The sequence below is a fragment of the Cetorhinus maximus genome, chromosome 5 (assembly GCF_964194155.1).
Source record: "Cetorhinus maximus chromosome 5, sCetMax3.hap1.1, whole genome shotgun sequence".
In the NCBI taxonomy this organism is placed as follows: domain Eukaryota; kingdom Metazoa; phylum Chordata; class Chondrichthyes; order Lamniformes; family Cetorhinidae; genus Cetorhinus; species Cetorhinus maximus.
The window spans coordinates 98,623,298-98,650,764 of NC_135883.1; the positions used below are offsets into that span (position 1 = coordinate 98,623,298).

General features: G+C 46.2%; 1 protein-coding gene across 2 annotated transcripts in view; it reads left to right on the forward strand.

Annotated features, from left to right (window-relative positions):
• dse (dermatan sulfate epimerase) overlaps positions 1-27,467 on the forward strand; it is a 99,960-nt gene that overhangs the window by 32,449 nt on the left and 40,044 nt on the right. For both annotated transcript variants that reach the window (XM_078542227.1, XM_078542228.1), the window contains one exon: positions 17,914-18,167. In XM_078542227.1, the coding sequence (XP_078398353.1) occupies positions 17,914-18,167 (254 nt within the window). The remainder of the gene's footprint in view (positions 1-17,913; positions 18,168-27,467) is intronic.

Here is a 27,467-nt window from a genome sequence, read left to right on the forward strand (position 1 = left end):
CAGAGTTTGGAGCAGGGACTGAAGAAAATGTTTGCTGATGATTGCACAATATTAAGCACCATTCACTACTCTTCAGATACTGAAGCAGTCTGTGCCCATATGCAGCAAGAGTTGGACAATATTCAGGCTTGAGCTGATAAGTGGCGAGTAACTCATGCCACACAAGTGCCAGGGAATGACCATTTCCAAGAAGAGAGAATTTAACTATCTCCCGTTGACATTCAATGGCATTACCACCGCTGAATCCTCTGCTATCAATATCCTGGGGGTTACAGTTGACCAGAAACTCAACTGGACCAGCCATATAAATGCTGTGGCTACAAGATCAGGTCAGAGGCTGGGAATTCTGTGGAGTGTAACTCACCTCCTGACCCCCAAAGCCTGTCCACCATCTACAAGGGACCCCAAACCCTGTCCACCATCTACAAGGCACAAGTCAGGAGTGTGACGGAATACTCTCCAGTTGCCTGGATGAGTGCAGCTCCAACAACACTCAAGAAGCTCAACGCCCACCTAGAACAAAGTAGTCCGCTTGATTGGCACTCCATCCACCACCTTCAAGATTCACTCCCTTCACCACTGTTGTACAGTGGCAGTAGTGTGCACCATCTACAAGATTCACTGCAGCAACACATCAAGGCTCCTTCAGTAGCACCTTCCAAACCTCTACCACCCAGAAGGACAAGGGCGGAAAATGCATGGGAACACTACCACCTGCAAATCCCCCTCCAAGTCATACACCATCCTGACTTGGAACTATATCACTCTCCCTTCACTGTCGCTGGTTCAAAATCCTGGAACTCCCTTTCTAACAGCACTGTGGGTGTTCCTACACAACATGGACTGCAGAGGTTCCAGAAGGCAGCTCACCACCACCTTCTCAAGGGCAATTAGGCCCAGCCAGCAATGCCCACGTCCCATGGATGAATATGAAAAAATGGTTGCAGTCTTCCTAACATTTAGTTGGAGGAAATTTCTGCTTAGCCAGTACTGAATGTCAGATAAGCAGTCAGATAATTTAGTAGTAGTGGAGGAGTTGTGACAGTTGGTAGTGAGGTAGTGCTGGGTTTTGTCAGTGAAAATTTGAAAACTAACACTGTGCTTTTGATGACGTTGCTGCGGGGTAGCATGTAGATGAGAAATAGAAGGTAGCCAAGAATGGATTATTGGGGGATACCAGAGGTAACTGTACATGGGCAGCAAGAGAAGCCATTGCAAGTGATACTCCAGTTACGATTAGATAGATAAGAACAGAACCAGGGAAGTACAGTTCCACTCAGTTGGACAACAGTGGAGAAACATTGGAGGATGGTGTGATCAACCATGTCAAAGACTGCAGGCAGGTCAAGAAGGACAAAGAGGGTTAAATTTTCCTTAAACGTCACAATGGATGTCACTTGTGACTCGTATTGCATTACTAAATGGTTAACAGCTCTCATTGTTCTGATTCACATGTAAAAAGGATGTCTAAGACCTGTGCAACAGTGACCCACTGAGGTGAAAGGGCTGGGTTGGGGAGGAAGAATTGGAAGTTGAGCAATGTTTAGTAAATGATCTGTTTACATTTTTCAAAAAGTGTAGCGTGACCATGAAAAAATGGTTGGCAGTATCGTTCTTCACTATTTCCAAGCTCAGAGCGCAACAATGATATAAGTTACTTGAAAGGCATCATTGAATGACTTACTCATGATGTCTTTTGACAAAAGCAATGCATAACTCCTCTATGTGTCTCTGGCCCCCATCCAAAACAAATGCAATTTTTCCAAGAAGCCTTTCAAAACTGATTTGAACATTTTTTTAACAATGCAGAGGAAGAGCTAACTAGAACAGGGAAAACTGAATTGTGGGTTAAGGTGAGCTTTGTTTTCCAGATACTGTGTGATAGCAGAATAAATTGATCCAACTGTAGGACAAAGTAGATATTAAGGCTTTTTCAAGTAATTCAGAATCTGTTACTTTGCCACTCTAAAAGCAGATTAAATTCCTTTCAGATTGTCTGGAACGTTCCTTGCTGTTTATCTTTGGTAAAATCAATGAAACTCTCTGTCTAGGTTAATACTGTAACATTACACTGGTGCACATCAGCAAAGATTGTTAAAGGTGAAGGTAACTGTGCCCATGATTGCACAATCCCCAACATGAGTCCCACATGGCATGTTTCCTTCCCCGATGCCAGAGTAAAGGACATCACTAAACATGTACAGACCGTTTTGAGGCAAGGGATGGGGAACAACCATAAATTGGGATTTATGTGGAAATCAATGCCATGGGAAGGAAAAGGGGTGAGACCCTGCAGCTTGAATTTCAGGAATTAGGGAGGAAGTCAAAACTAGGCTTATTCCCAGTACCAAGCACAAGTGAGTGTAAAAATAGTTGGATAAAATAGTGCAGGATGGAGGGGTTCAGATTCCAATGGCATTTGGACCAGATCTGGGGCAGGAGGAAGCTATTTAGGGTTCACGGGTTGCACCTCAACAGTGCTGGGATCGTTGTCCATGTTCAAAGGTTAACTAGTTCGGTGGGTGAGAGTTAAAACTAATTTGGAAGTGGGATGGCTGCAGGATGAAACATTGGACAGGAGCCACAATGTGGACAGAGAATTTAGAGAGGCAAATAGTTCAGTAATAGGAGGGAACTCACAGGGAGGAAATGTAAAGCAGTTTTAGTCAGTTTATAGTGCATGTATGTAAATGGGTGGAGTGAGGTAAATAAGGTAGGTAAGCTGCAGGTGGAAGCCACATTGGACTCTGATATGGTGACAATAACAGAGAGAGCTGGGTCAAAGGCAGGAATGACTGGGAATTTAACATTCTTGGCCATAGGTATTCAGGAGAGATGAGTGTGTAAAAAGGTGGTTTGGCACCATTGCTCAAAGAAACTATTATAACAGTGGAGATGGATGATGTAGTTGAGGGGCCAAAGGCAATCTCTATTTGGTGAGAATTAAGGAACAATAGAGGAACTATTGAGCTGCTGGATGTGTACTACAGGTAACCAAGTAGTAGGAAGGAGATAGTGAAGCAAACTTACAGGCAAGTTACATCAAGATGCTAGAACTATGTAGTAGGGATAATGGGGAACTTCATTTATTCTAATTTAGAGCTGGATAGTAACAGTGTAAACAATTTCTAATCCTAGCTTCTGGACTGACTCACCAACTGTTGGATAATCTCTTCCTTATCCTTTTTGACAATTAATACAAGAGACAGTAATATGTTTGATAATTTACTTCATTTATTTCTTACAATCATTAATCTAAAACACTCTAACCAACCATGCAGAATAACGAGCATTTGCCTATTGTCCAAAATTTACTGTGTGCAGATTAAATAAGAAATTATAAAGATGAGTTCGCCAAGCCTCCAAGGGTTCCTTTCCTTCTCTCTTTTTCTTCATTCTCTAACTAAGCAAAGCATGGTGTTTAGGTTTATTGTTCTCTTCAAATGCAACCCTTACCTCATATTTAACAACTACCCATTTGTTTCAAATAACTTACCAAACAGGGATGAGAAGCCTCAGTCATACACTTTTAACAACAGTGTTACTTCTTATTTATTGCTCCCCTCTCCCCAAAACCATCCTTTGATGTAAACAATCCTCTGATGTATGGAGTCATGACACCCCCTACTGTGATAAAAGCCTGTGTTCCAGAAGCTTCTCTTATCAGCAGTTTTGAAATGGGCCTTTTGAAAATGTGATTTAAAGAAATCTGTTCCATATTATAGTTTTGTCTCTATTAAAACAAAAGTAATGAAAAACACATTGACATTCTTGAAATAGGGAAAGAATAGGGAGTGGGATTAATTATACAGTTCTATCAAGGGCTGGCACAGACACAATGGGCTGAATGGCCTCTGAACTGAATCATTTTATAATTCTACGATGGTATTAACAGATTACTTCTATTTAGATTTTTAAATAATCTTTTAAAACAGTAGGTTCAGCTTGGGTCTGCTGCAGATGCTTGCATAGCTTAATTGACAGCTCTAGTAAGCATCCTTAACTTTACAAAGTTGACACGCATTGCATTTATTATATAAAGGCTTAATCCATCAGATGTAACAATGCATACGCCTTGGCAAATGAACTGGATATTGTCTTTCACACATGCCCTTATGCATGCTTATTAAATCTTTCAGTATGTGGACTGTTCAAAGGTCAGTGAGATTAGATGGGAGTCATTGAGATGTTCTATTCCTCAGCCAGCAAGTGAACATACAGAGCAGCAGTTTTGATCAGATGCACTTAACTCAATCTGTGTAAAATTTAGCAACATAACAACTGTTACAACACAGAAGGTAACCATTCGGCCCATCATTTCTGCGCTGACTGAGGAAGAGTTATCCAGTTTAATACTACCTTACCACTCTTGGTCTGTAGTCCTATAGGTTAAGGCACCTCAAGTGCATATCCAAGTGTTTTTTTTAATACAATGAGCAGTCCTGCCTCTATCACCCTTTCAGACAGGGAATTTCAAACACATACCACCCTATGGGTAAAAAAGTTACTCTTCAACACCCTTCTACCAATTACTTCAACCCTGATTACTGAACTAAAAACAAAAAATTGCGGATGCTGGAAATCCAAAACAAAAACAGAAATACCTGGAAAAACTCAGCAGGTCTGGCAGCATCGGCGGAGAAGAACAATGTTGACGTTTCGAGTCCTCATGACCCTTCAACAGAACTAAGTAAAGATAGGAGAGGGGTGAAATATACGCTGGTTTAAGGGGGGGTGGGGTGGGGGGAGAGAAGTTGCGGGTTGGGGGGTGGGGGGTGGTGGTTGTAGGGACAAGCAAGCAGTGATAGGAGCAGATAATCAAAAGATGTCACAGACAAAAGAACAAAGAGGTGTTGAAGGTGGTGATATTATCTAAAAGAATGTGCTAATTAAGAATGGATGGCAGGACACGCAAGGTACAGATAGCTCTAGTGGGGGTGGGGTGAAATAAGACTAAAAGGGCATAAAAGGTATAGATTTAAAAATAATGGAAATAGGTGGGAAAAGAAAAATCTATGTAAATTATTGGAAAAAACAAAAGGGAGGGGGAAGAAACGGAAAGGGGGTGGGGATGGAGGAGGGAGTTCAAGATCTAAAGTTGTTGAACTCAATATTCAGTCCAGAAGGCTGTAAAGTGCCTAGTCGGAAGATGAGGTGCTGTTCCTCTAGTTTACGTTGAGCTTCACTGGAACAATGAAGCAAGCCAAGGACAGACATGTGGGCAAGAGAGCAGGGTGGAGTGTTAAAATGGCAAGCAACAGGGAGGTCTTGGTCATTCTTGCGGACAGACCGAAGGTGTTCTGCAAAGCGGTCGCCCAGTCTGCGTTTGGTCTCTCCAATGTAGAGGAGACCGCATTGGGAGCAACGAATGCAGTAGACTAAGTTGGGGGAAATGCAAGTGAAATGCTGCTTCACTTGAAAGGAGTGTTTGGGCCCTTGGACGGTGGGGAGAGAGGAAGTGAAGGGGCAGGTATTGCATATTTTGCGTATGCATGGGGAGGTGCCGTAGGTGGGGGTTGAGGAGTAGGGGGGGATGGAGGAGTGGACCAGGGTGTCACGGAGAGAACGATCCCTGCGGAATGCCGCCGGGGGGTGAAGGGAAGATGTGTTTGGTGGTGGCATCATGCTGGAGTTGGCGGAAATGGCCGAGGATGATCCTTTGAATGCGGAGGCTGGTGGGGTGATAAGTGAGGACAAGGGGGACCCTATCATGTTTCTGGGAAGGAGGAGAAAGCGTGAGGGCGGATGCGCGGGAGATGGGCCGGACACGGTTGAGGGCCCTGTCAACGACCGTGGGTGGAAAACCTCGGTTAAGGAAGAAGGAGGACATGTCAGAGGAACTGTTTCTGAAGGTAGCATCATCAGAACAGATCGCCTCCGTCACATCTGTTCTGATGATTACTGACCTGCCTGCTAACTGAAATAGGTTCTTCTATCCACTCTATGTAGGCCCCTCATAATTTTATACATCTCAATTACATTTCCCCACAGTCTCCTCTGTTCCAAGGAAAATAACACCACCCTATATTATAATTTCTCATAGCTAAAATTCTTCATTCCTGGCAACATCCTCATAAATCTCCTATGCACACTTAATGCAATCAAATCCTTTTCATAATACAATGACCAGAACTGAAGGCAGTACTCTAGCCGTGGCCTAATTAGTGTTCTATACAGTTCCAACATATCTCCCTACTCTTATATTGTGCCTCAGCCAATAAAGGAGAGTATCCCATGTGCTTTTTAAACCACTTTATCAACCTCTCCTGCTACCATCAGGGATTTGTAGACATGCACTCCGAGGTTCCTCTTGTAAATTGTTTTTATATAATATTACAAAATGATGATTATGTTACACGGCCCCGTATTAGTGGGTTGTGTTGCTTGACTTAAGTAAAATAACTTTTGACTACTCCGACTGTCAGGGTGTGTTTCTGTCCCTATTTTATCATCCTGTGTTCACCATTGGGGAGAGGATAACCTCAGCCAAGAACCAAGATCAGGCACTTTCCAAAGCAAGGGGTATGAGATAGTTATTGATTATAGAGATAGGCAGACAAATTGCCAAATATTTTCCATCTTTCAAGCAGCAACTTCAATAGCTAACTAGCTTATTAGCATTTTAACCACCTTTCATAGTGTTTTAGTAAAGTTGAGTGAACCCCCACAGCTAAGCACAAAAATCCTTCCTCTGGGGAAATAGGCAAAAATCTCCATGTGCTATTGCCCTTCATTCATTCATTAAAGGGTGTAGAGGAGCCAACATGATGGGTTGATATCAGCTTGGAGGGTTCCAATTGAGTATTTATGCTCCATAATATGTTTACAAACTGATCACAGGTGCAGTGTTTCCCTTTTGGTCTCCCTTTAATTATTTGTAGCTTTTGCAAATACTTAGCACAAGCTAAAAGTAAAAGAAGAGACTTCTGATGACACCAGTGCTAATCTCATCCATGTATATCTGTCCACTTGTTCATTAAAGAAACTTGTTGGCATGTGGGAGTCCATCAACCGACCCAGCCCTAAGTATCAGCACCTCATCACGAAAGAAAGTTGACTAGAGAAACAGTGACAGAATAAAGAACGTGTGCTTGTAGATCGCTTGTTACATGTTCAGAACATCCCAAAATGCTTTACAGCCAAGCAACTACTTTTGAATTCACTTTTTTACGTGGGAAGATGCCTGTTTCCTGAGTACTAGAAATATGGCTGAGGTTATGAACTTTGATTCAGTAGAAAGCAAAACTGTAGTGAGAAAAGCACTGTATCAGTGACAACAATTGACCTTGCCAGACCAAACGTACTACAGAACTGGCAACCACAACTTAAGACAATAAGTTGCAGCTGACACTCAGTTTTGAATGAAAATCCCCTGTACTTGAAAAGTGATCCTTTAATCACTAGCCAAGTACATGTTTAAAGTTGGCTGCCCATAGACCTATAGCGGATTAAGGAATTCCACTCAAATGAGTGTCCCACAAGCTGTGCTGTGTTCAAAGTATCAGTAAGGTGAGCAAACAGAGCACAAGCTATGATTCTTGGAGGCCTAACTCATCCTCATCAGACGAAAGTTACAATAGTGTGTAGGCTGGTCAAAGTTGTTGTCAGGAGCCACAAGAAACTTGGATGCCTGAAGGTTTGCGCTCAATGTAGGTAGAAGAATAAGGTTGGCAGTCATACCTGAGATAATGAGTAGCTGGCACTCAGGAATTTGTAGCCCCAGTAGATTATGTTAGAGAATTTATTGAAAATGTAAGCCTGAGAGAACTAAAAGACATACATGAATTCTAGGAAAAAAAAACATTCTTTAGAGGATTTTTTGGTGCATTCTGCACTCGATGAAATAGAGTAGTATTAGTTACGCAGTGATGATAAAATTTCATGGTTTCACGAGTTAGCTGTAGCTCGTGTGAAAGAGAGTCTCCCTTTAGGTCTCTCTTTCACACCGAGCTAAGGCTAACATGTAAACCAAGAAATTTTAACATCACTGCATGACTAATATTACCCGATTCCAAACTAATTTATTTTCAGTGAGAACTGTAGAAATGAAATACTGCAAAATATGTAATTTTGATTGTTCTTTCTACATCATTTGGAATTACAGTAGAGAATATTCTCTTACCCAAGCTGTATGACATCAATCAATATATATGCTCACCCATGTCAGAATTATGGAAGAGTATATGTTAGAAAGGTATCTTACCTTTCGAATATATCCTCTTGTATTTTTCTAACATGTCCTCTTCCACCATTCTGGCATGGATGAGCTGAAATATTGATTGATATAGAGTTTGTGTAAGAGAATATTCTTGACCAGGCAGTACACCTAAAATTAAAATTCCATTATTATAAGCATCTTTAAAAGTGCAGTGCCTCTATAACATTGTCTTGGGTGACATACAAAAAACTGAATAGGAACAATTTTATTTGGTTTCTGTAATAGTGAAGGAACTATGACCAAAATTGTTGGCGTTGGGCATCATGGGGGCCAATGGGGAGGCAATATGACGAGACAGCCAAAAGTCGGTTTCACACTGTCATGAAACCAGTTTGCGATTGTCCGCTCCGCCCAGCAATGCCGGGCCGTGTTTCCTGCCAGCGCATGTTGGGAACCTAATTTCAATATTTCAGCATCTCATTACAAGTCCTGCTCGCCGGAATCATCCCCCACGCTGGATCATCCGGGCACGTTGACATGTTTGACAACTGTACATAAGCAACGTGCACCTGGCGAGCTGCACTTCGCTCGAGACTTTGAAGTTTGTTTTCCTACCTTGCTTCAGGCAGCACTCGCAGTCATCAGTGCCAGGCTTCACAGGGAATGCCACATCATTTTTAAGGGGGCTCATGGGTAGGTCTCTAGCTGCCAGACCAGCCGTAAGGCGGGGGTGGCTTTTCAAGGGCTGCAGGGCTAGGGCTTGCCTGGGAAGGGGATGACGTGGCCTCAGGAAAGGGAAAAGGCTGCAGGGTGAGGGCGACACTGGGGAAGGGGGGTATCCCATGGTGTGTGTGGGGACACATGTTGATCTGTGTCTTCAAGATGGTGAGGACTGCGGAGGCAGTCTCCAGAGGAGATGAGGCCAGATGGTGATGTGAAGGTGTGTGACAGAGAATGAGTGGTGATGTCCCTTGAGCTGGCAGTGAGTGAGATGCCAGAGATTGTGTGATGGCCTTGTGAGTGTGTGAGTTTAAAGTGATAAGATGGTTGCCTTACCCTGGCAGCACGGATGAGATCATTCATCCGTTTTCTGCACTGGATGGCTGAACTTGTGTGTGCAGCATTGGCACTGGCCACCTCTGCCACTGCCTCCCAAGCCAGAGTGGGTGGACTGATGGGCCTCCTGCGGCCAGAGCGGGCGGAGAGGGCAACACGGCAGGCGTCCCAGGGATGTGTCACTGATTCGGGCGTTTCTTGGTTTCTGGGGCCATCCTTTCAATGGAGCAGCCCTATGTGTGGAAGCGGTGAGGTAATGGCGTGGCAGGCAAATCGGAGGCTGTCCGCCAGCGAGACGGCGTGTTGTCTGTGTCTGCATAATTAATGAGGGGAGAAGGGACGATACAGCATCAAAACCTGCCATTGCTGCCATCACTGACACCATAGTTGGCCTCCGACAGTGTAAACGTGAGAGGCATGTGGGACAGCTCGATCTCACTCCAGCTTCCTCTTCGCCTCAAGGAATCAGCCAGCGGCCCTCAGGCAGCCATAGGGAGGAGGATCAGCAGGTGCACACCCTGGGGCCATCCACCCAGGTGACCCCAGGCGTGTCCGGCTCATTTGAATCCTCTCTCCTTGTGACCCCAGCAGCTTCAGCTCCACAAGCTAAAGAAGGTGCCACTGCCACACAGTAGGACTCCAAAAGCAGTGTTCATGTCACTCAGATGTGAAACCTTGGTTTCTTCACAAGATAAAGACAGATGGCTCATCCAGGGTCTCTCCTCTGTGCAGTGTGTAACCTTCAGACCAAAGTGATGGTCCGGCTTCACATTCACTGGACACATTACTGATGCCTGCACCTTGATGGTGCTTGTCATTGCTGCCAGAATGTCGTGAGCAGGCATCAGAGTTCCATCATTCTCTCTGTGTGCTCTCAGCACCTTTGAGGTGGGGCTGGCCCCCCTCTCTTCAGCATCCGTGACCGGTGACACTGTGCTCCTGAAGGGAACAGGTGCTGAAGGCTGACAAAGGATCAGGTGCATTTAAAGTTTCACATTTGTGCCTCCATGATATGACCCTGATCACAGAGCACAAGCGAGTTGACCTCAGCCAGACAGGAGTCAGATATTCACAGAGGCTATGTGAAGATCTATGGAGTGTTGTCACTGCATGTCATCATCATCCTCCTGGAATCTAGCAACCATTAAGGCCTCCACTGCCTCTCCATGACATGTGCCTGAGCACTGAGGGTATGTGCACTACCATCAGCCACACATGAGTCAAACGCTCACAGGTGCAAGGTGAGGATGTCAGGACTGTCCTTGCTGCATCTTGTCATCATTCTTCATGAACCTTGCAGCAATGAGGGCCTCCTTAGCTCACCTGCCTCGTCTGGCCAGTACGAAGGCCTCATCGCCAGCATCCTCGCCTTCAAGGACCTCATCACCATCATCCCCTTTGACGTCCTCCTCACCGCTGGAGACATGCAGCTCCTTCATCTCCTCCTCAGCCAGGTCCTCTGCCTGTTGCAACGCCAGGTTGTGGAGCGATGATGATGCGCAGCACCCTCTGGGGATTGTATTGCAGCACTCCACTGGACCTGTCGAGGCACTGGAACCTCATTTTCAAAATGCCTATAGTTTGCTCTACCAAAGTCTGGATCACGGCATGAGCCTCATTGTACCGTTGCTCTGCTGCAGCCTGAGTCTGCCGCACGGGCGAAATGATCTCCTGGGTGAAGTACACAATGTTCTGTCCCTTCACGAAGATGGCATCCGTGACCTCCTGGATATACTGCTGCGTGAAGGCTTTCGAGATCCTGCACAGGTCACCTGTGGAGCCCTAGAAGGAGCCACAGGTGCAAAAATTGAGCGCCGTGGTCACTTTCACAGCCGCTGGCAGTGGATACCCTCCATATCCCCTGGCGCCAAATCCTGCAGCAGGTGGCATATGTGACCGACCAGTTCCCTAGACATGTGCAACCTTCAGTGACACTGGTCCTCAGTCATCTGCAGGAATGACAGGCAGTGTCTGTACACCCTGGGTCTAGCAAGATGCCTACGTGCCCCAGCTCGCTATGGATCTTCGGCTGCACGGCAAGCCCTGCTGCCCCTTCATCTTGCTGAGGCAGACGCCTCCACCACGCTCTTCTCCTTCTTCTTTGCTCTCTGTAAGCCATGAGGCATACCGCTAAATCACCAGGCTCCATGATCCTGATGTTCTCCTTCTGCAGGATCAAAGAGAGAGAGAGATGCGTGTTCTGGCCACTGCTTGGACGGCCAGTGTGTAGTGCGCTCATTGGCTGTCCGAAACCCCACCCACCTCCGACCCACTCCACCTGACCATTTGGCGGCAGCTTTGCCCATTGGACTGCATGCTGTGCTCTCAGCTCAGGCGCAGGCATTCTCCTAACCCGCATTATAAGGCTGCACGGTTAGCTTGAACCATAATGGGTACTGGTCCACACCTTAATAAAGACATTGCAAGGGGCTGTGAGCATCTCCAGCAGTGACTGTTCCATGGCCAGCATCCACAACAGGTTTCTACAATGTGCCCAGTCGGCCAATTGCTCCTCTGCCCCCTAAAATGCACATTAATTTGCAGACTGCACCTGAGGGGTGAAAAGTTCTGGAGCATCTGGTGGCACTTTCATGCTTTTGCATTGCTGGGGTGAGCAGAAAAGCTTCAGAGGCCTGACTCTAAACATGTCAATGGAGCTACAGCTGAACGGTCTCAGCTGTGGAAGAATGTTTGCTTTTGACAAGCTTTCTCAAGTGCATGGCCAGTTCCTCAACAGCACCCCCCACCACCCCCCAGCATGTGCTTGTGCATTTCCTTCAGTCCATGCTGCCTTGCCCCTCCCCACCACCACCACCACCACCACCCCACCTCCGGTCTCACCCACACTGGAGCCCTTGCCCAGGCACTGCATAGAAAGCCAGCTGGGGAAAAGAGACTTGCCTGTGCCGCCTGCGAATGCACAGTGCCTCTTCCTTGATGCACAAGGTTGTGTGCACTCACCTTCGTGTTCCCCTCATAGTTCAGCTCGCCAGGTGCACAATTTTTAAAGGCAGTTGTGAAGCGTGTCGTTCTGAAGCCACGCCGAAGCGGGTGGTAAATTTGACGTGGAGGAATGATTCTGGTGAGCAGGGCTTATAATTAGATGCAAATATATGATGTTCCCGATGTGTGGCAGTGGGAAACGCGGCCCGCCATTGACGCGTGGAGCGGACGATTGCAAACTGGTTTCACGACGGCGCGAAACTGATTTTTGGCCTTCTCGCCATATTGATTCCACCCCCCCGCCCACCTGCCAAGCCATCCAACGCCAACGGAAAATTCTGGCCTATGACCAGTGTGTGTTGTACCACAGGCTGTGCTATCACAGCTGTATTGCTGTCAGCCAGTGCACGCCATGAATCAGATTTCACAATCAATTTACACTGAAACTAAAGAGCACATTACTCAATGCCAGTTCCGCAAAATAAGCTGCAAATGCACCGAGTCTGTTTTTCATTCCTGGGCCTGGAATTTTACAGCAGCAAGATTTTACGGTCCCACCAATGTCAATGGAGTTTTGAATGGCTAAAATTCCGGCCCTGGGGTAGACCAATTTCACTTGCAATTGATGTGAATAGAGCTAGCCTACTGAACGCTACAACAATTAGAAATATGCATCGTTATCTGCCACAGTAATATCACAAGCTGAAATTTCTCAAATCAGGCCTCCATGTTTATCCCAGCTGTTGATACAGCTGCACTTCAATATTTTGAAGTACGTCTGGCACAAGACAGCAGGGAAAACAGCAGTGAAGGTTCACCAATCACTGGCTTTTCAAAAGTGTTGACTCTTAAAACTCCGGGGAGAAGGTGGGAGAATGGGGTTGAGAAACTTCTCAGCTATGATTGAATGGCAGAGCAGACTCGATGGGCCAAATGGCCTAATTTCTGCTCCTATGTCTTATGGCCCCCTTGCAACTCTGCCCCATCATCCACGCATTTAGCAGGATTCTAACAAAGGGTTATAATCTCCTGCCTTTCCAGCTAGTACAATCACACACAAGCAGAAGGTCAATTTTCTGTGTAGGTAGAATTAGACGTCCCGTTGGTGGGCGCGTGCCCGACCCAATCAGGCGTAAAATAGCGCGCAATGATGTTGGGCGAGCGTCCTGACGTCGTTGCGCACTCATGTGATATTTCGGTCGGCAGGCGGTGCAAAAGCCGGCAGCGTGCCCGCCAACCATTAAGAGGCTTATAAAAGCCATTAATGTATTAATTAACCTGGATTTTTCACTGCCCGTCCAATGGTAGGGCTGGCGGGCGGGCGAATCTGCCAGGCAGCCTTTGGATTTTCGAGGAAACCTCATCCAAGGCCGGGATAAGGTTTCCGATATTTAAAAAAATTAAAATATTTGGGTAGGATTTTTATCATCAATACGTTTAGGTGAATGATTCTTATGGGTGGAAATTTTTTTTCGCAATTTCATAACGTTTATTTTTGGTTTTAAAATTCTTCAGCCCCCTGAGGCAGCTTTCTGCCTGCAGGGGGTTTTCATTGCACACTCCCCCGCGCTTGCGCAGACTTCAGCGCTCGCCCTCCTCTTGGCCGCACCCTGGCAGTGCACGTTCCACGCTGGCTGGCTGTTAATTGGCCAGCCGGTGTGAAATCGCGGTCGGGGGCAGATCGCGGGCAGCAGTTTGCCAGCCACTGCCGGGCCCGCCCCACCATGCCTGCCCAACAACCCAAAAATCCTGCCCTGTGTCTCTGCGCAAAGCAAAAACACATAGGCCTGAATGTTCACGCAGATGGAGAGACCCTCCACCAGGAGAGTCCTCCATCAGGAAGTCCTGCCCCTGAACCCAGCTTCCGCCATTTTCGCAGTAGGGAATGGGGCAGGTTCTAAATTGCACATCCATTGTTCACAGAGGCAGCTGCTCATATAGATCAGCAGCTGCTTCCACTCGTGTGATTTTGGTGAGGTAGGTGTCTGAAACTAGAAGTGTACAGATTAAACCTTGTAGGAGCAGGTCTGAATCTTGCGGATTTGTTTGGATAGCCAGGGTACCATTCTTGGAGAGGTAAGGTACCCCTTTGTATATGGTCCCAGGACACTTTTGGGACAGGTCAGGTACCCTTTGGAATTGTTAAAAGTGTTAAATTGTTGTAGCATTCAGTAGGCTAGCTCTATTCATGTCAAATGAAATTGGTCTACACCAGGGGTAGAATTTTACGCCTAGCAGGTGGACGCATGCCTGAGCAGACCAGGCGTAAAATCGCACGAGAAGACGTCGAGTGAGCGTCCCAACGTCATCCTGCACATGAGCAATCTTCAGGTCGACGGGCGCACATGGGTGTTGGAACCACACCTGCCATGAATTAAGAGGCCGCTTAAGGTCATTAAAAACCCAATTGATCCAGTTTTTACATTGCCCACACGATTTCGTGCTCGTCGCATGGGCAAAACGGGCAGGCAGGTAGCCCACTTCTTTGCGAATCCTCATCCAAAGGCAGAATAAAAAGGATCAGCAGCATTGCCAGTGTGAGTAGTGAGGAGTTTTGGAGATAGTTTGCTGCTGGTTGCTTAATGGAACTTGACAGCTTCATCTCAGTTCCAAGCTTCATCCTTAGCATTTCCAGGCTTTATTTCATGTCTCATTGGTGTCTCCAAGGCCCCTGGAGGATTTTGACCGTGTGAACCCTTCCAGGTATCAGACAGCCTTCTGTAACCCTGGTAATGGGGATTGTGCTCTCCGCTGGTGGCACCTCCTCTTAGGAGAAAGAAAATGGCAAAGGAAGAGGAGGCCCAGTGTCCCAATGCAGCTTCCAGGGAGTGACTTATGGGAGGAGAGGTGCGGTTACAAGGGGCGCAGGGCCAGCAGGTAGTCCAAGGTGGAGGGGGCCGCAGAAGACGCCACTATCCTGCTACCAGAGTTTACAGGCGGCAATGCAGCTACCTCAATAGATTCAAGGTGCAATGCCGAAGGAGGCTCTGCCTCTCCAGAGACCTCCATTTGTCAGGTGATTGGGCCTGAGATCAGCTCTAACTGTGTGGGTGGACATCCCACGCTAGTAGCTCTGAAGGGCACAGTGGCCCTCAACTTCTATGCCTCCGACTCTTTCCAGGGATCAGTGGGGGATATTTGTGGAGTCTCCCAATCAGCTGTCCACAGTTGCATCAAACGGGTGACAGAAGCTCTGTTCAGGTGGGTAATGACACTTATTCATTTCCATACGGGCACCTAGCTGGGATACTGGGCGCCTCATCCATCTCCCACATAGACACTGACCACCTAAGGTCATTGCCTGTGTGAGGGCTTGCAGGTCCGAGCGTAACCCCAGGAATCCCTGATTCTGTTCCTGGAGCTGCCTCTCCATGAGAGTCGCCACTCTCTTAATGGAGGAGACAGTGCGCTCAGCCATGAGGGTCAATACAGTGCACATGCTCTGCATGGACTCCTCCTCAACAGAGACCATGGCACACATACCATCATGGATCTCCGTCAGGTCCTCCTGCACATCCCGCTGGACATCCAGCATCAGTCGCCTAATGAACAACTTCAGAGGCTCATCATCTGCCTTCGACTCAGCATCGTCCTGGTCTCCAGCTGTCCTCTGACTGCCGGCGCCCTGCGCATTCTCTGCCTCCACCTGCACCTCAAGTGAAGTGCCCTCACCGCTGTGCGCCGATATTCTAGCCAGGATGCTGGTATCCATGCTGGTGCCTGGTTCAGAGAGCGGGTGTGACACAGGTGCAGCTGAAGGTTGGCAGTCCTCTGGCGTCAGGGATGGCTCTTCGGGATCCTGCGAATGAATGCCTGCTGGCCAGTCTAAGGGAGAACAACAACATGTCATTGGTTTAAGTCATCACACTGTCACTGTGCATGCCAGGCACCCTGGTCGGACAATGGAGATCTGCATCATGGTGCCATCGTCTTTCAATGATAAATGAGGAATCCAGTTTTGAGGCTCCCATCAATTAAGAGACTACACAAGAATATTTGCACAATCCGAAACTCTAACCTCTGTGCACTGCACAGCTTCGTCTGACACCCCAGCCTCTCCATGACCGACTGAATGAGGTGCGTGGCACCTCTCCAGCTCCAAGACATCCTGCTCAAATCTGGTCAATATTAGGAGGTTTGAGGGGCCTCCACCTGTCTGTAACCTCTTAACACTCCTCCACACTGATCCATGCCAACACAGTACTCACCCTTCCTGGGCGCAGCAGGTCATTGAACCTTTTCTGACACTGCACACATGTGCGCCGCACAACGCGTGGCTGCTGACCTCGGCTACCATCTCCGCCCAAGAATTTTTTTGTCTGGTGCCGTGGCCGCCTCCTTCCATCTCTGGGAACAAGGGTTTCCCTCCTGACAGTCACCTCCTCCAAGAGCACCGCGAGGCACTCGCCTGAAAAATGGGAAGGCCCAGTGCCCACCCGACCTGCCCTCCTGCCTGGTGTCTCCAGCCGCTGTTGAGGCCATAGCTTCGGTCTCCAGAAAGCAGAATATGATTCTCCCCTGGCAGCCTTCAAGGAGCTGCCTCTGCCATTGTTAAACCGCCTTCCGGGCCACCATTGGACCTGCTGCCCAACAGCCCCCCACCCTAGCCCGGCCCTTCCGGACCATTGGGAAGGTGCGTTTCACACTGGGTGAGCCTTAATTGGCCAGCCAGCGTGAAATCGCGGTCGTGGGCCGATGGCGGTTGGGGGCCTGTTTCCTGACCGTTTGCGGGCCCGCCGATCACGCGTACCTGCCAAGGGTAAAATTCCAAGAATTCCAGGCCCAGGGATGCAAAACAGACTCAGTGCATTTGCAGCCTATTTTGCAGAACTGGCATTGAGTAATGTGGCTCCTGTGCTCTTTAGTTTCAGTGTAAATTGATTTGGAAATCTGATTTATGGTGCGCATTGGCTGACATCAATACAGCTACAATAGCACAGCCTGTGGTACAACGCACACTCGTCATAGTTTCTTCACTAATAGTGAAACCAAATAAAATTGTTCCTATTCAGCTTTTTATATGTCACCCAAGGCAGCGTTATAGAGGTACTGACATTTAAACCTGCTTGTAATAATGGAATTTTAATTTTAGGTGTGCTGTCTGGTCGAGAATATTCTCTTATCCAAACTCTATAACAATCAATAGTTCTGCTTATCCATGCCAGAATGGTGGAAGAGGATATGTTAGAAAAGTACAAAATGATGTATTAGAAAGGTAAGATACCTTTCGAACATATACTCATCCATAATTCTGACATGGATGAGCATATATATTGATTGATGTCATTGGGTTTAGATAAGAGCAGGTTCTCTACTGTATGTCCAAATGATGTAGAAAGAACAGTCAAAATTAAATATTTTAGAGTATTTCATTTCTACAGTTCTCACTGAAAATAAATTCATTTGGAAAAAAGTTTTAAAAAAAATTTCCATCCATTTCTTTCAATATTTCCTCCTGATTCATCCCCTTAAACAATGACCCAGGCTACAACAGGCTCTTTAGGGAGTGGATGAGCCAAACCTGCAAGATATGGAGCACCTGAAGTTGTGAGATACTCTTGTGGTGCTGTCTTGAATATTTACAATTACCCTGAATTGTCACATTGTAGACAAGACATTCCAAAACTTATTTTTGACTGAGCTGTTAAGAACAGTAGCTAACATTGCCAGTGTTATATATTAAAGTAGACAGGCAGCTTTGAAGTGCTTCGCATTGGTATGCTTCAATGTACTAATGACACTTTTCCTCTCCAAAGGCTGGTGAAAGATGCTCCGTGGGATGAGGTTCCACTGGCTCACTCACTAGTGAGTTTTGCCACTGCATATGACTTCTTGTATGACCAACTGAACAGAACTCAACAGGAAAAATATCTGGAGGTCATCGCTGATGCCTCTCGCTATATGTATGAAAAGTCTTACAGCCGTGGATGGGGATTTCAATATCTGCACAACCACCAACCAACCAACTGTGTAGCCTTGTTGACAGGAAGCCTCATTCTCATGAATCAAGGTATGCAATACTATAAAGGTTCTTATGCAGTCAGTTGAAATAAAAGCCAGGGAAGATGTAAAAAGATGCAAAAGAGCTATCAAGCCTAATCCCATTTCCCAGCTCTTGGCACAGGGCCAGGGAGAGAAGTCATGGGTCCTGGTGCTTCACCCATTTCGGAACCCCTTATTCCAACACTGTCACCCCACCTTTAATCCACCCCCTCACATCCCCAGGTGTCCAATTGGGAACCAAAGTCACAGTGGGGTCAAACTGTTTTATATAGGTTTAGCAAAACTTCTTGGCTTTTGTACTCTATGCCTCTATTTATAAAGCCCATCAAAAGCTCAGGTTTCGTATGATATACTTTACAACCATAGCGTGGTCAGATAAATTTAACACAACTCGGGTCATTCATATTATGCAACCAGCTTCGCTTCTTTAAACCTGGCCCAATGCAATATCCAGACAGTAGCATCCAAAGGACTTGAACCTCACAAGCGCTGCAAACAATAATCCCATCTACAAATGAGAATATCTTGAACTACCTGTGATATATTCTATTGGCACATGTCTCCTGGGGGAGAATTTTCCCCCTGTCTGGGGGGCTGTGCGGGAGTGGGCGCGGACCCGATCAGCGTCCCCGATTGGGCCTGCGCTGCCATTTTACGTGGGCGGGCCAATTAAGGCCCGCCCAGCATGACGTGTTCCCGGAAGTGTGAGCGCTGCCTGTGCAGGCAGGGGGGTTCCCTGTGTCGGGGCCTGTGCTCTTTCGCGCAAGCACGCGAAAGAGCGCAGAAATCTTCCTAAGGCACAGAGGTGCCTCAGGGAGATTATTTTAAGTTTTAAAAATTTTAATAAAGAAAATAAAAAGTTTTAAGACATGTCCCCTCATTTCACAGTGTCACATGAGTTGGGACATGTCAATGAACATTAATGAAAAAATGTATTTAATTTATAAACCCTTCATGAAACCTCATCCCACCTGTGGATGAGGTTCCATGAAAAATGCGAAGGCCGCCTGGGCTCCTCGCCTGCCCACCGACCTTAAGGTTGGACAGGCAGCTCAATTTATTAGTTTAATTGATATTTAAATGGCCTTAATAGGCCTTTGACAGTTCGGCAGGCGTGCAGCCGACTCAGCTGCGCGGCCGCCGAAATGAAAATTTAAATGACACGCCCTTTCAGGTAATGAGGTCTGCATTCTGGGTGAAAATATTTCTCCTCAACTCCCCATTATTTAAAATCTATGCTCGCTGAGTATTGATGTCTCTGCTAAGGGAAATTGGTTCTTCCTATCCATTCTATCTAGGCCACTCATAATTTTATGCACCTCAATTAAATCACTGCTCAACCTGCCCTGTTCCAAAGAAAACAACCTCAGCCTATCCAGTCTTCCCTCATAGCTCAAATTCTCAATTTCTGGCATTCCTGTGTATTCTCTTGCCTTGTTTGCACACCTCCCCGCCCCCCCCCCACACCCCACCACACTCTCTGCAAATGCATTTTCTCACAATCCTCTGGATTGAATTCCATTTGCCAGTTTTCTGCCTACCTGGCCAGTCCATTAATATCTTCCTGCAGTCTAATTTTTTTTCTCACCATCACCATCAGCATCATCTGCAAACTTCTTAATCACGCTTTCTACATTTAAGATTAAATCATTGATATGTACCATAAAAGTTCAAAATACCCAGTGAGTCCGGCAGCTTCTGTGGAGAGAGAAATTAAGTTAACTTCTCAGGATGATGACCTTTTTTGCCAGTTCCGACAAAAGTGATTTGGTTCTTTAACTGCCACTCAGGAGACGCATCTTACATCTCAGTTGTTTAAATAAAAGAGGTTAAGTGCACTGGCACAGAGTACAGCTGGTTCTGAGCATAATTACTGCGGGTTTCGTGGGTAAGTGAGTTCGGTGAGGAGGGGAGGGGGGTGCTCTTTACTGGCTCTTTTCTTTTTCTCTATCTTTCTCAGCCTCCAGGAGACCAGGAGCTGCACAAGAGGGCTGTTTGAAAAAAAAATCCAAGAGTGGCATCACAGGAGAAATATAAAGTCATTGGTTTGTGAGAAACTGCTGTTAGGGAGGGCCTTTAAATAGCTGAAAATGAGGAAAAATGCATTATTTTTCAAAGAAGTAGCTATTTAGATTTAAGGAAGAAATGCAACCAACAGGGAAGTAAAGTTAAGTCAAAGTCATGTAAAATACAGAAGTATGAGTAAACCAAAGTAAAATAAGGTAAATATAAGGGAGGTAAATTGAAGCCATGGCTGGACAGCTCGGATGTGTGGAATGCATATCCTGTAATATGTAAGAAGTTGTGGATCGTACCGCTGCCTTAGGCTACCACATGTGCCGGAAGTGTCACCAGCTGCAGAGACTTGAGCTCTGGGTTTCGGAGTTCGAGTGGTGGCAGGAATCACTGTGGCGTATCAGCGAGGCTGAGAGCTATGTAGATAGCAGAATCAGAGAGGTGGTCACACAGCACCTAAGGAGCCTGGAAGCAGAAAGGGAATGGGTGACCGCCAGGCCATCCAAGAGAACTAGGCAAGAAGTGCAGGAGTCCTCTGCGGCCCCGCTTGTTAATTAATTTTCTGTTTTGGATACTGGTGAGGATGTTGGTTCCTTGGATGAGTACAGTAAGAGCCAAATTTGTTTTTATTCATTTATAAGATGTGGGCATCGCTGGCTAGGCCAGCTTTTATTGCTGATCCCTAATTGCCCTTGAGGACATGGTGGTGAGCTGCCTTCTTGAACTGCTGCTGTGGTGTAGGTACACCCACAATGCTGTTAAGGAGGGAGTTCCAGTAGCTTGATCCAATGACAACGAAGGAACGGTGATATATTTGAAGTCAGAATGGCAAGTGGCTTGGAGGATAACTTCAAAGTGGTGGTGTTCCCATATATCGCCTGCCCTTGTCTTTCTAGATGGTAGTGCTCGTGGGTTTGGAAGGTGATGCCTAAGGAGCTTTGGTCAGTTTCTGCAGTGCATCTTGTAGATGGTACACACTCCTGCCACTGTGTGTGTCGGTGGTGAAGGGAGTGAATATTTGTGAATGGGGTGCCAATCAAGCAGGGTGCTTTGTCCTGGATGGTGTCAAACTTCTTGAGTGTTGTGGGAGCTGCATTCATCCAGGTAAGCGGGGAGTATTCCATCACACTCCTGATTTGTGTCTTGTAGATGGTGGACAGGCTTTGGAGAGTCAGGAAGTGAGTTATTCGCTGCAGGATTCCTAGTCTCTGACCTGCCCTTGTAGCTGCAGTATTTATATGGCTGGTCCAATTCAGTTTCTAGTCAATGGGTAGCCCCCAGGAAGTTGATAGTGGGGGATTCAGCAATGATAATGCCATTGAATGTCAAGGGGCGGTGGTTGGATTCTCTCTTATTGGAGATGGTCATTGCCTGGCACTTATGTGGCACGAATGTTACCAGCCCAAGCCTGGATTTTGTCCAGGGGCTTGCTGCATTTGGACATGGACTGCTTCAGTATCTGAGGAATTGTGAATGGTGCTCAACATTGTGCAATCATCAGCAAACACCTGACCTTATGATGGAAGGAAGGTTATTGATGAAGCAGCTGAAGATTGTTGGGCCTAAGTCACTACCCTGAGGAACTCCTGCAGTGATGTCCTGGAACTGAGATGATTGACCTCCAACAACTATAACCATCTTCTTTTGTGCTAGGTATGACTCCAACCAGTGGAGAGTTTCCCCCTGATTCCCATTGTCTCCAGGTTTGCTAGAGCTCCTTGATGCCACACTTGGTCAAATGCTGCCTTGATGCCAAGGGCAGTCATTCTCACCTCGCCCCTGGATATCAGCTCTTTTGTCTATGTTTGAATCATGGCTGTATCGATGTCAGAAGCTGAGTGACTCTGGCAGAAGCCAATCTGAGCGTCAGTAAGCAGGTTATTGCTAAGCAAGTGCCGCTTGATAGTACTGTTGATGACCCCTTCCATCACTTTGCTGATGATCGAGAGTAGACTGATGGGGCTGTAATTGGCCGGGTTGGATTTGTCCTGCTTTTTGTGTACAGGAAATACCTGGGCAATTAACCACATTTCCGGGTAGATGCCAGTGTTGTAGTTGTACTGGCATAGCTTGGCTAGGGGTGCGGCAAGTTCTGGAGCACAAGTTTTCAGTACTGTCATATAATTACTATATTTTTCTTAATATTATTGTGGGGTATTGTGAGGTAGTGTGTGTGTGGATGGTTCTGTCTGTGTGGCTGATTTAATTGAATTTGAGTCGGATAGACTGCAAGGTTGAAATTATCAAAAGAGTTAGGTGAAAAGGGTATTTGAAATGCTAATGAGTGAGCTAGGGTAAAGTCAGTAGATAGGATGTGAATGAAATTTGCATTTTAAGATAAGTGGAAAGGTGTTTGGTTTTCAATGAAACATGATAAAGTTTTGCAACTGACAGGATAAAAAGGGCAAGGTTATTACATTCACTTTTCCCAAAAGGAAAAGGCCATATTGGCAACATGAAAGATTTTTATGGTATGAGAAAAGTAAATTCCAAAGACATATGGAAACAATGGGATTTACAGTTTAAAGAGGAAGGAATATATTTAATGGATGGAAAGTTTTATCAGGGGTGGCCATATAAGACCTAAAAGATACACCGTGTGAAACAGACTCAGGGAAACAGCCTCTAGCCACTTTACAGAAGTCTGCTGTTCCAGTGACCAAAGTTGTGTTAAAAAGTCTTTGGAATTCCACTGCTGAGTGGGTGTTTTGTGGTAACCTTGCTGGATTGCCTCTCTACATTTAAAATCTATTTTTGACTATTGCCTTAAAGAGAGTGGGTAGTTAGGCGTCAGGTTAGTTAGGAATTTGGGGATTTGTTACAATATTAAGTAACAATGTGACTGTAATCTTGGGCAGAAATTTTAGCTCAGTGGGCGGGCGTATGCTGGACCTGCTCAAGTGTGAAATGAAGCGAGTTGATGTCACTGGGCATGCCGACCTCAACGTGCAGTTGCACGATCATCCACTCAGCACTTCTGGCAAAAGATTGTTGCAAATGCTTCAGCCTTATCTTTTGCACTGATGTGCTTGGCTCCCCCATCATTGAGGATGGGGATATTTGTGGAGCCTCCTCCTCTAGTGAGTTGTTTAATTGTCCACCACCAATCACAACTGGATGTGACAGGACTGCAGAGCTCAGATCTGATCCGTTGGTCGGGGAATCGCTTAGATCTGTCTATCACTTGCTGCTTATGCTGTTTGGCGTGCAAATAGCCCTGTGTTGTAGCTTCACCAGGTTGACACTTCATTTTTAAGTATGCCTGGTGTTGCCCCTGGCATGCCCTCCTGCACTCTTCATTTATGGCACCACATGCTGCTCTGCTGCACAGGGGAGGGTGAATAAGAGGGGAAGAGCAGTAATGATAGTGGATTCGTTAGTTAGGGGAACAGACAGGTGTTTCTGTGGCCATAGATGTGACTCCAGGATGGTATGTTGCCTCCCTGGTACCAGGGTCAAGGATGTCACAGAGAAGCTGCAGGACATTCTTCTGGGGCAGGGTGATCAGCCAGAGGTCATGGTCCCTGTTGGTATCAATGACTTAGGTAGGAAAGGGGAAGAGATCCTGACAGCAGACTTTAGGGAGCTTGGAAGGAGATTGAAAAGCAGGACCTCTGAAGCAGTAATCTCAGGATTACTCCCAGTCCCAGATGCAAATAAATATAGAAATAGGAGAATTCAGCAATTAAACTGTGGCTGGAAAGCTGGTGTAGGAGGGATGGCATCCGATTTCTGAGGCACTGGGACCAGTTCTGGGGAAGTTGGGACCTGTACATGCTGGGCAGTCTCCACCCGAACAGGACTGGGACAAATATCCTCGCAGAGAGATTTGCTAGTGCTGTTGTTGGGGGTGGGGGTTGGCGTTGAAACTAGTTTGGAAGGGGGATGGGCACCTGAGGGAAAATTCACAGCAGGGAATGCTGGAAGACAGAAGCACAAGTGTACAGCACAGGAATTTGGCAGTGTTAAAAGGTATATAGTAAATGCAAGGAGTATCGCACACAAAGCTGATGAGCAGAGGGCACAGATGGCAGCATGATATCATCGCTATAAAAGAAACTTGGCTTATAGTCAGGCAAAAAATGGCAGCTTAACATCCCTAGATGTAGAGTTTTCAGGCAGGATAGGGAGGGGGATAAAAAAGGTGGGGGTGTAGCATTATTGGCTGTGAGTAGAGGTGATATACTAAATGAAGCATCAAATGAGGCCATATGGGTTAAGCTCAGAAATAAAAAAGGGGTAGCCACACTGCTAGGAGTGTACTATAGACCCCCAAATAGTGGAAGGGAGTTAGAAGAGCCAATATGTAGCCAAATTTTTGAGTGCAAAAGAAATAGGGTAGTAATAGTTGGAGACTTCAACTACTCTAATACCAACTGGGATACAAACAGTGTGAAGGGCACAGAGGGCACAAAATTCTTGAACTGCATTCAAGAGAACTCTTTTAGCCAGCATCTAACAAACCCAACAAGAGGGGGCGCAATTCTAGATGAAACTGGGCAAGTGGATGAAGTCGCAGTGGGGGACGATTTTGGAGATAGTGACCATAATACAGTTAGATTTAGCATTATGGAAAAGGACAAAGATAAAACTGAAGTAAAAGTTCTACACTGGGGGAGACAAATTTTACAAAGCTGAGCTGTGAGCTGCCGAAAGTGGACTGGATACAACAACTAGAAGGGAAAACATCTCAAATCAGTGGGAGGCATTCAAAAGCGAGATTCTGCAGGCACAATGTAGACATGTCCCCACAAAGAAAAAGGATTGTACAGTAAATCTAGAGCCCCCTGGTTATCCAGAAGCATACAGGGTAAGATAAAACAGAAAAAGAAAGCTTATGACTGTCACAAAATTGCTGTAGAAAGCCTAGAGGAGTACAGAAAGTACAGAAGTGAAGTAAAAAAGGAAACTAGGAAAGCAGAGAGAGGTTACAAAAACATACTGACAGGTAAAATCAAAGAAAGCCCGAACATATTTTGCCAGTACATTAAGAGCAAGAGAATAACTTAAGGAAAAGTTAGGGTCTACCAGAAATGTACATGGTAACTTATGCATTGATGCAAGAGATGTGGGCAGGGTTCTTAATGAGTACTTTGCCTCTGTCTTCACTAAGGAGAGGGATGATGCAGACATTCTAGTTAAAGGGGAGGTGTGCGATATAATAGATACAATAAAAAGAATGAGAGAGGAAGTACTGTAGGGACTGACATCCTTGAAGGCGGATAAGTCACCAGGCTGGATGGATTGTTTCCCAGGCTGTTAAAAGAAGCCAGGGAGGAAATAGCAAATGCTCTGAGGATCATTTTCCAATCCTCACTAGATACAGGCGAGGTCCCAGAGGAGTGGAGGCCTGTGAACATTGCGCCATTATTTAAAAAGGATACGAGTGATAGCCCAAAAAATTATAGGCACGTCAGTCTGACTTTGGTGGTGGGCAAATTATTGGAATCAATTCTGAGATACAGGATAAACTGTCACTTAGAAAGGCACAGGTTGATCAGGGATAGTCAGCATGGTTTTGTTAGGGGAAGATCGTGTCTTACTAACTTAATTGAATTTTTTGAGGAAGTAACAAGGAGGATTGATGAGGGTAGTGCAGTGGATGTTGTCTACATGGATTTTAGTAAGGCGTTTGACAAGGTCCCACATGGCAGGCTGGTCAGAAAAGTGAGATCCCATGGGATACAGGGGAAGGTGGCAGTTTGGATCCAAAATTGGCTCAGTGACAGGAAGCAAAGGGTAATGGTCAATGGATGTTTCTGTGAATGGAAAGCAGTTTCTAGTGGTGTTCCACAGTGCTCAATGTTGGGCCCTTGATGTTTTATTGTATATATTGATGATTTGGATTTAAATGTGGGAAGCATGATTGGGAAATTTACAGATGATACAAAAATTGCAGATGACAGCACAATTGGGTGTACCTACAGCACATGGACTGCAGCGGTTCAAAAAGGCAGCTCACCACCACTTTTTCAAGGGCAATTAGGGCTGGGCACTAAATGCTGGCCCAGCCAGCGATGCCTGCACTCCATGAATAAATAAGAAAAAAACGGCTGTGCATTTGATAGTGAAGAGGATAGCCATTGTCCCCAGAATTATATCAATGGTTTGGTTGAGTGGGTGGAAAAGTGGTTAATGGAATTCAATCCAGAAAATTTGGGGATGGAAAACATAGAAAGGGAATACTCAATAAACGGGAGGATATTGAGAGGGGTTAGGAAAATGAGAGACTTTGGAATGCATGTCCATAGGTCCTTGAAGGTGGCAGGATAAGTGGATAAGGTAGTAAAGAAAGCATAAGGACTGCTTTCTTTCATTGGACGAGGCATTGATTACAAAAGCAGGGATGTAATACTGGAACTGTATAAAATGCTGGTTAGGCCACAGCTGGGGCAGAGTTTTCCCCTCGTCAGGGGGGAAGTTGATGGGCGGGCACGTGCAGGTGCACTTCCGATCGGAGGCGTGGCGCCATTTTACGTGGGCAGGCCAATTAAGGCCCGCCCCGCGTGACGTCGGCAGGTAAGTGGTTTGCGCTTCCTGTGCGAGCGTGGGGGAATCCCAAAATCGAGAGTGCACTCTTTGGCGCACGTGCACGAAAGAGCACACTCATCTTCCTGAGGCTAAGTGCAGCCTCAGGGAGATCACCTCTACTTTTAAAAATAGAAAAAAAATATTCCCTTACATGTTCCCTCATGTGACAATGTCACATGAGTTGGGACATGTTCATAATTTCCAAGAAAACTTTCTTAAAATTTTTAAAACCCTACATGAAACCTCATGCCGCTGGTGGGTGAGGTTTCATGTGTTTTCTAGTTGCCGCTGGAGCTCCTGGCCTGCCTGCCAACATTAAGGTTGGACGGGCAGGTCCACTAATGACTTTAATTGATCTGTGAGTGGCCTCAATTGGCCATTGAAAGGTCGGTGGGTGCGCATCTGATTTTGCTGCGCCCCCACCTTCCTGAAAATTTAAATGGGGCCCGGTGACGTCGGGAGTTCTGCCTGACGTCACCGTGCGTCATTTTACACGTCAGCGAGTGGGCCCTGCCCCCGCTCGCCAACGGTAAAATCCTGCCCCCGGAATTTTGTATGCAGTTCTGGTCACCTTTTCCAATACCTGTTTTCAGTGACAGAGGTGAAACAGTACATTGCTGGCTTGCATGTCCCTGGTCCTCAATCTTAGTCCAATTACTTAGATGTTTAGAGCAAATAAAGGAGGAGCATTGGAGGGAATGGCCAGGCAATGTTTCCCTCCAACCTGATCTTATAGGCAGGGGCACACCAGTTGAAATAA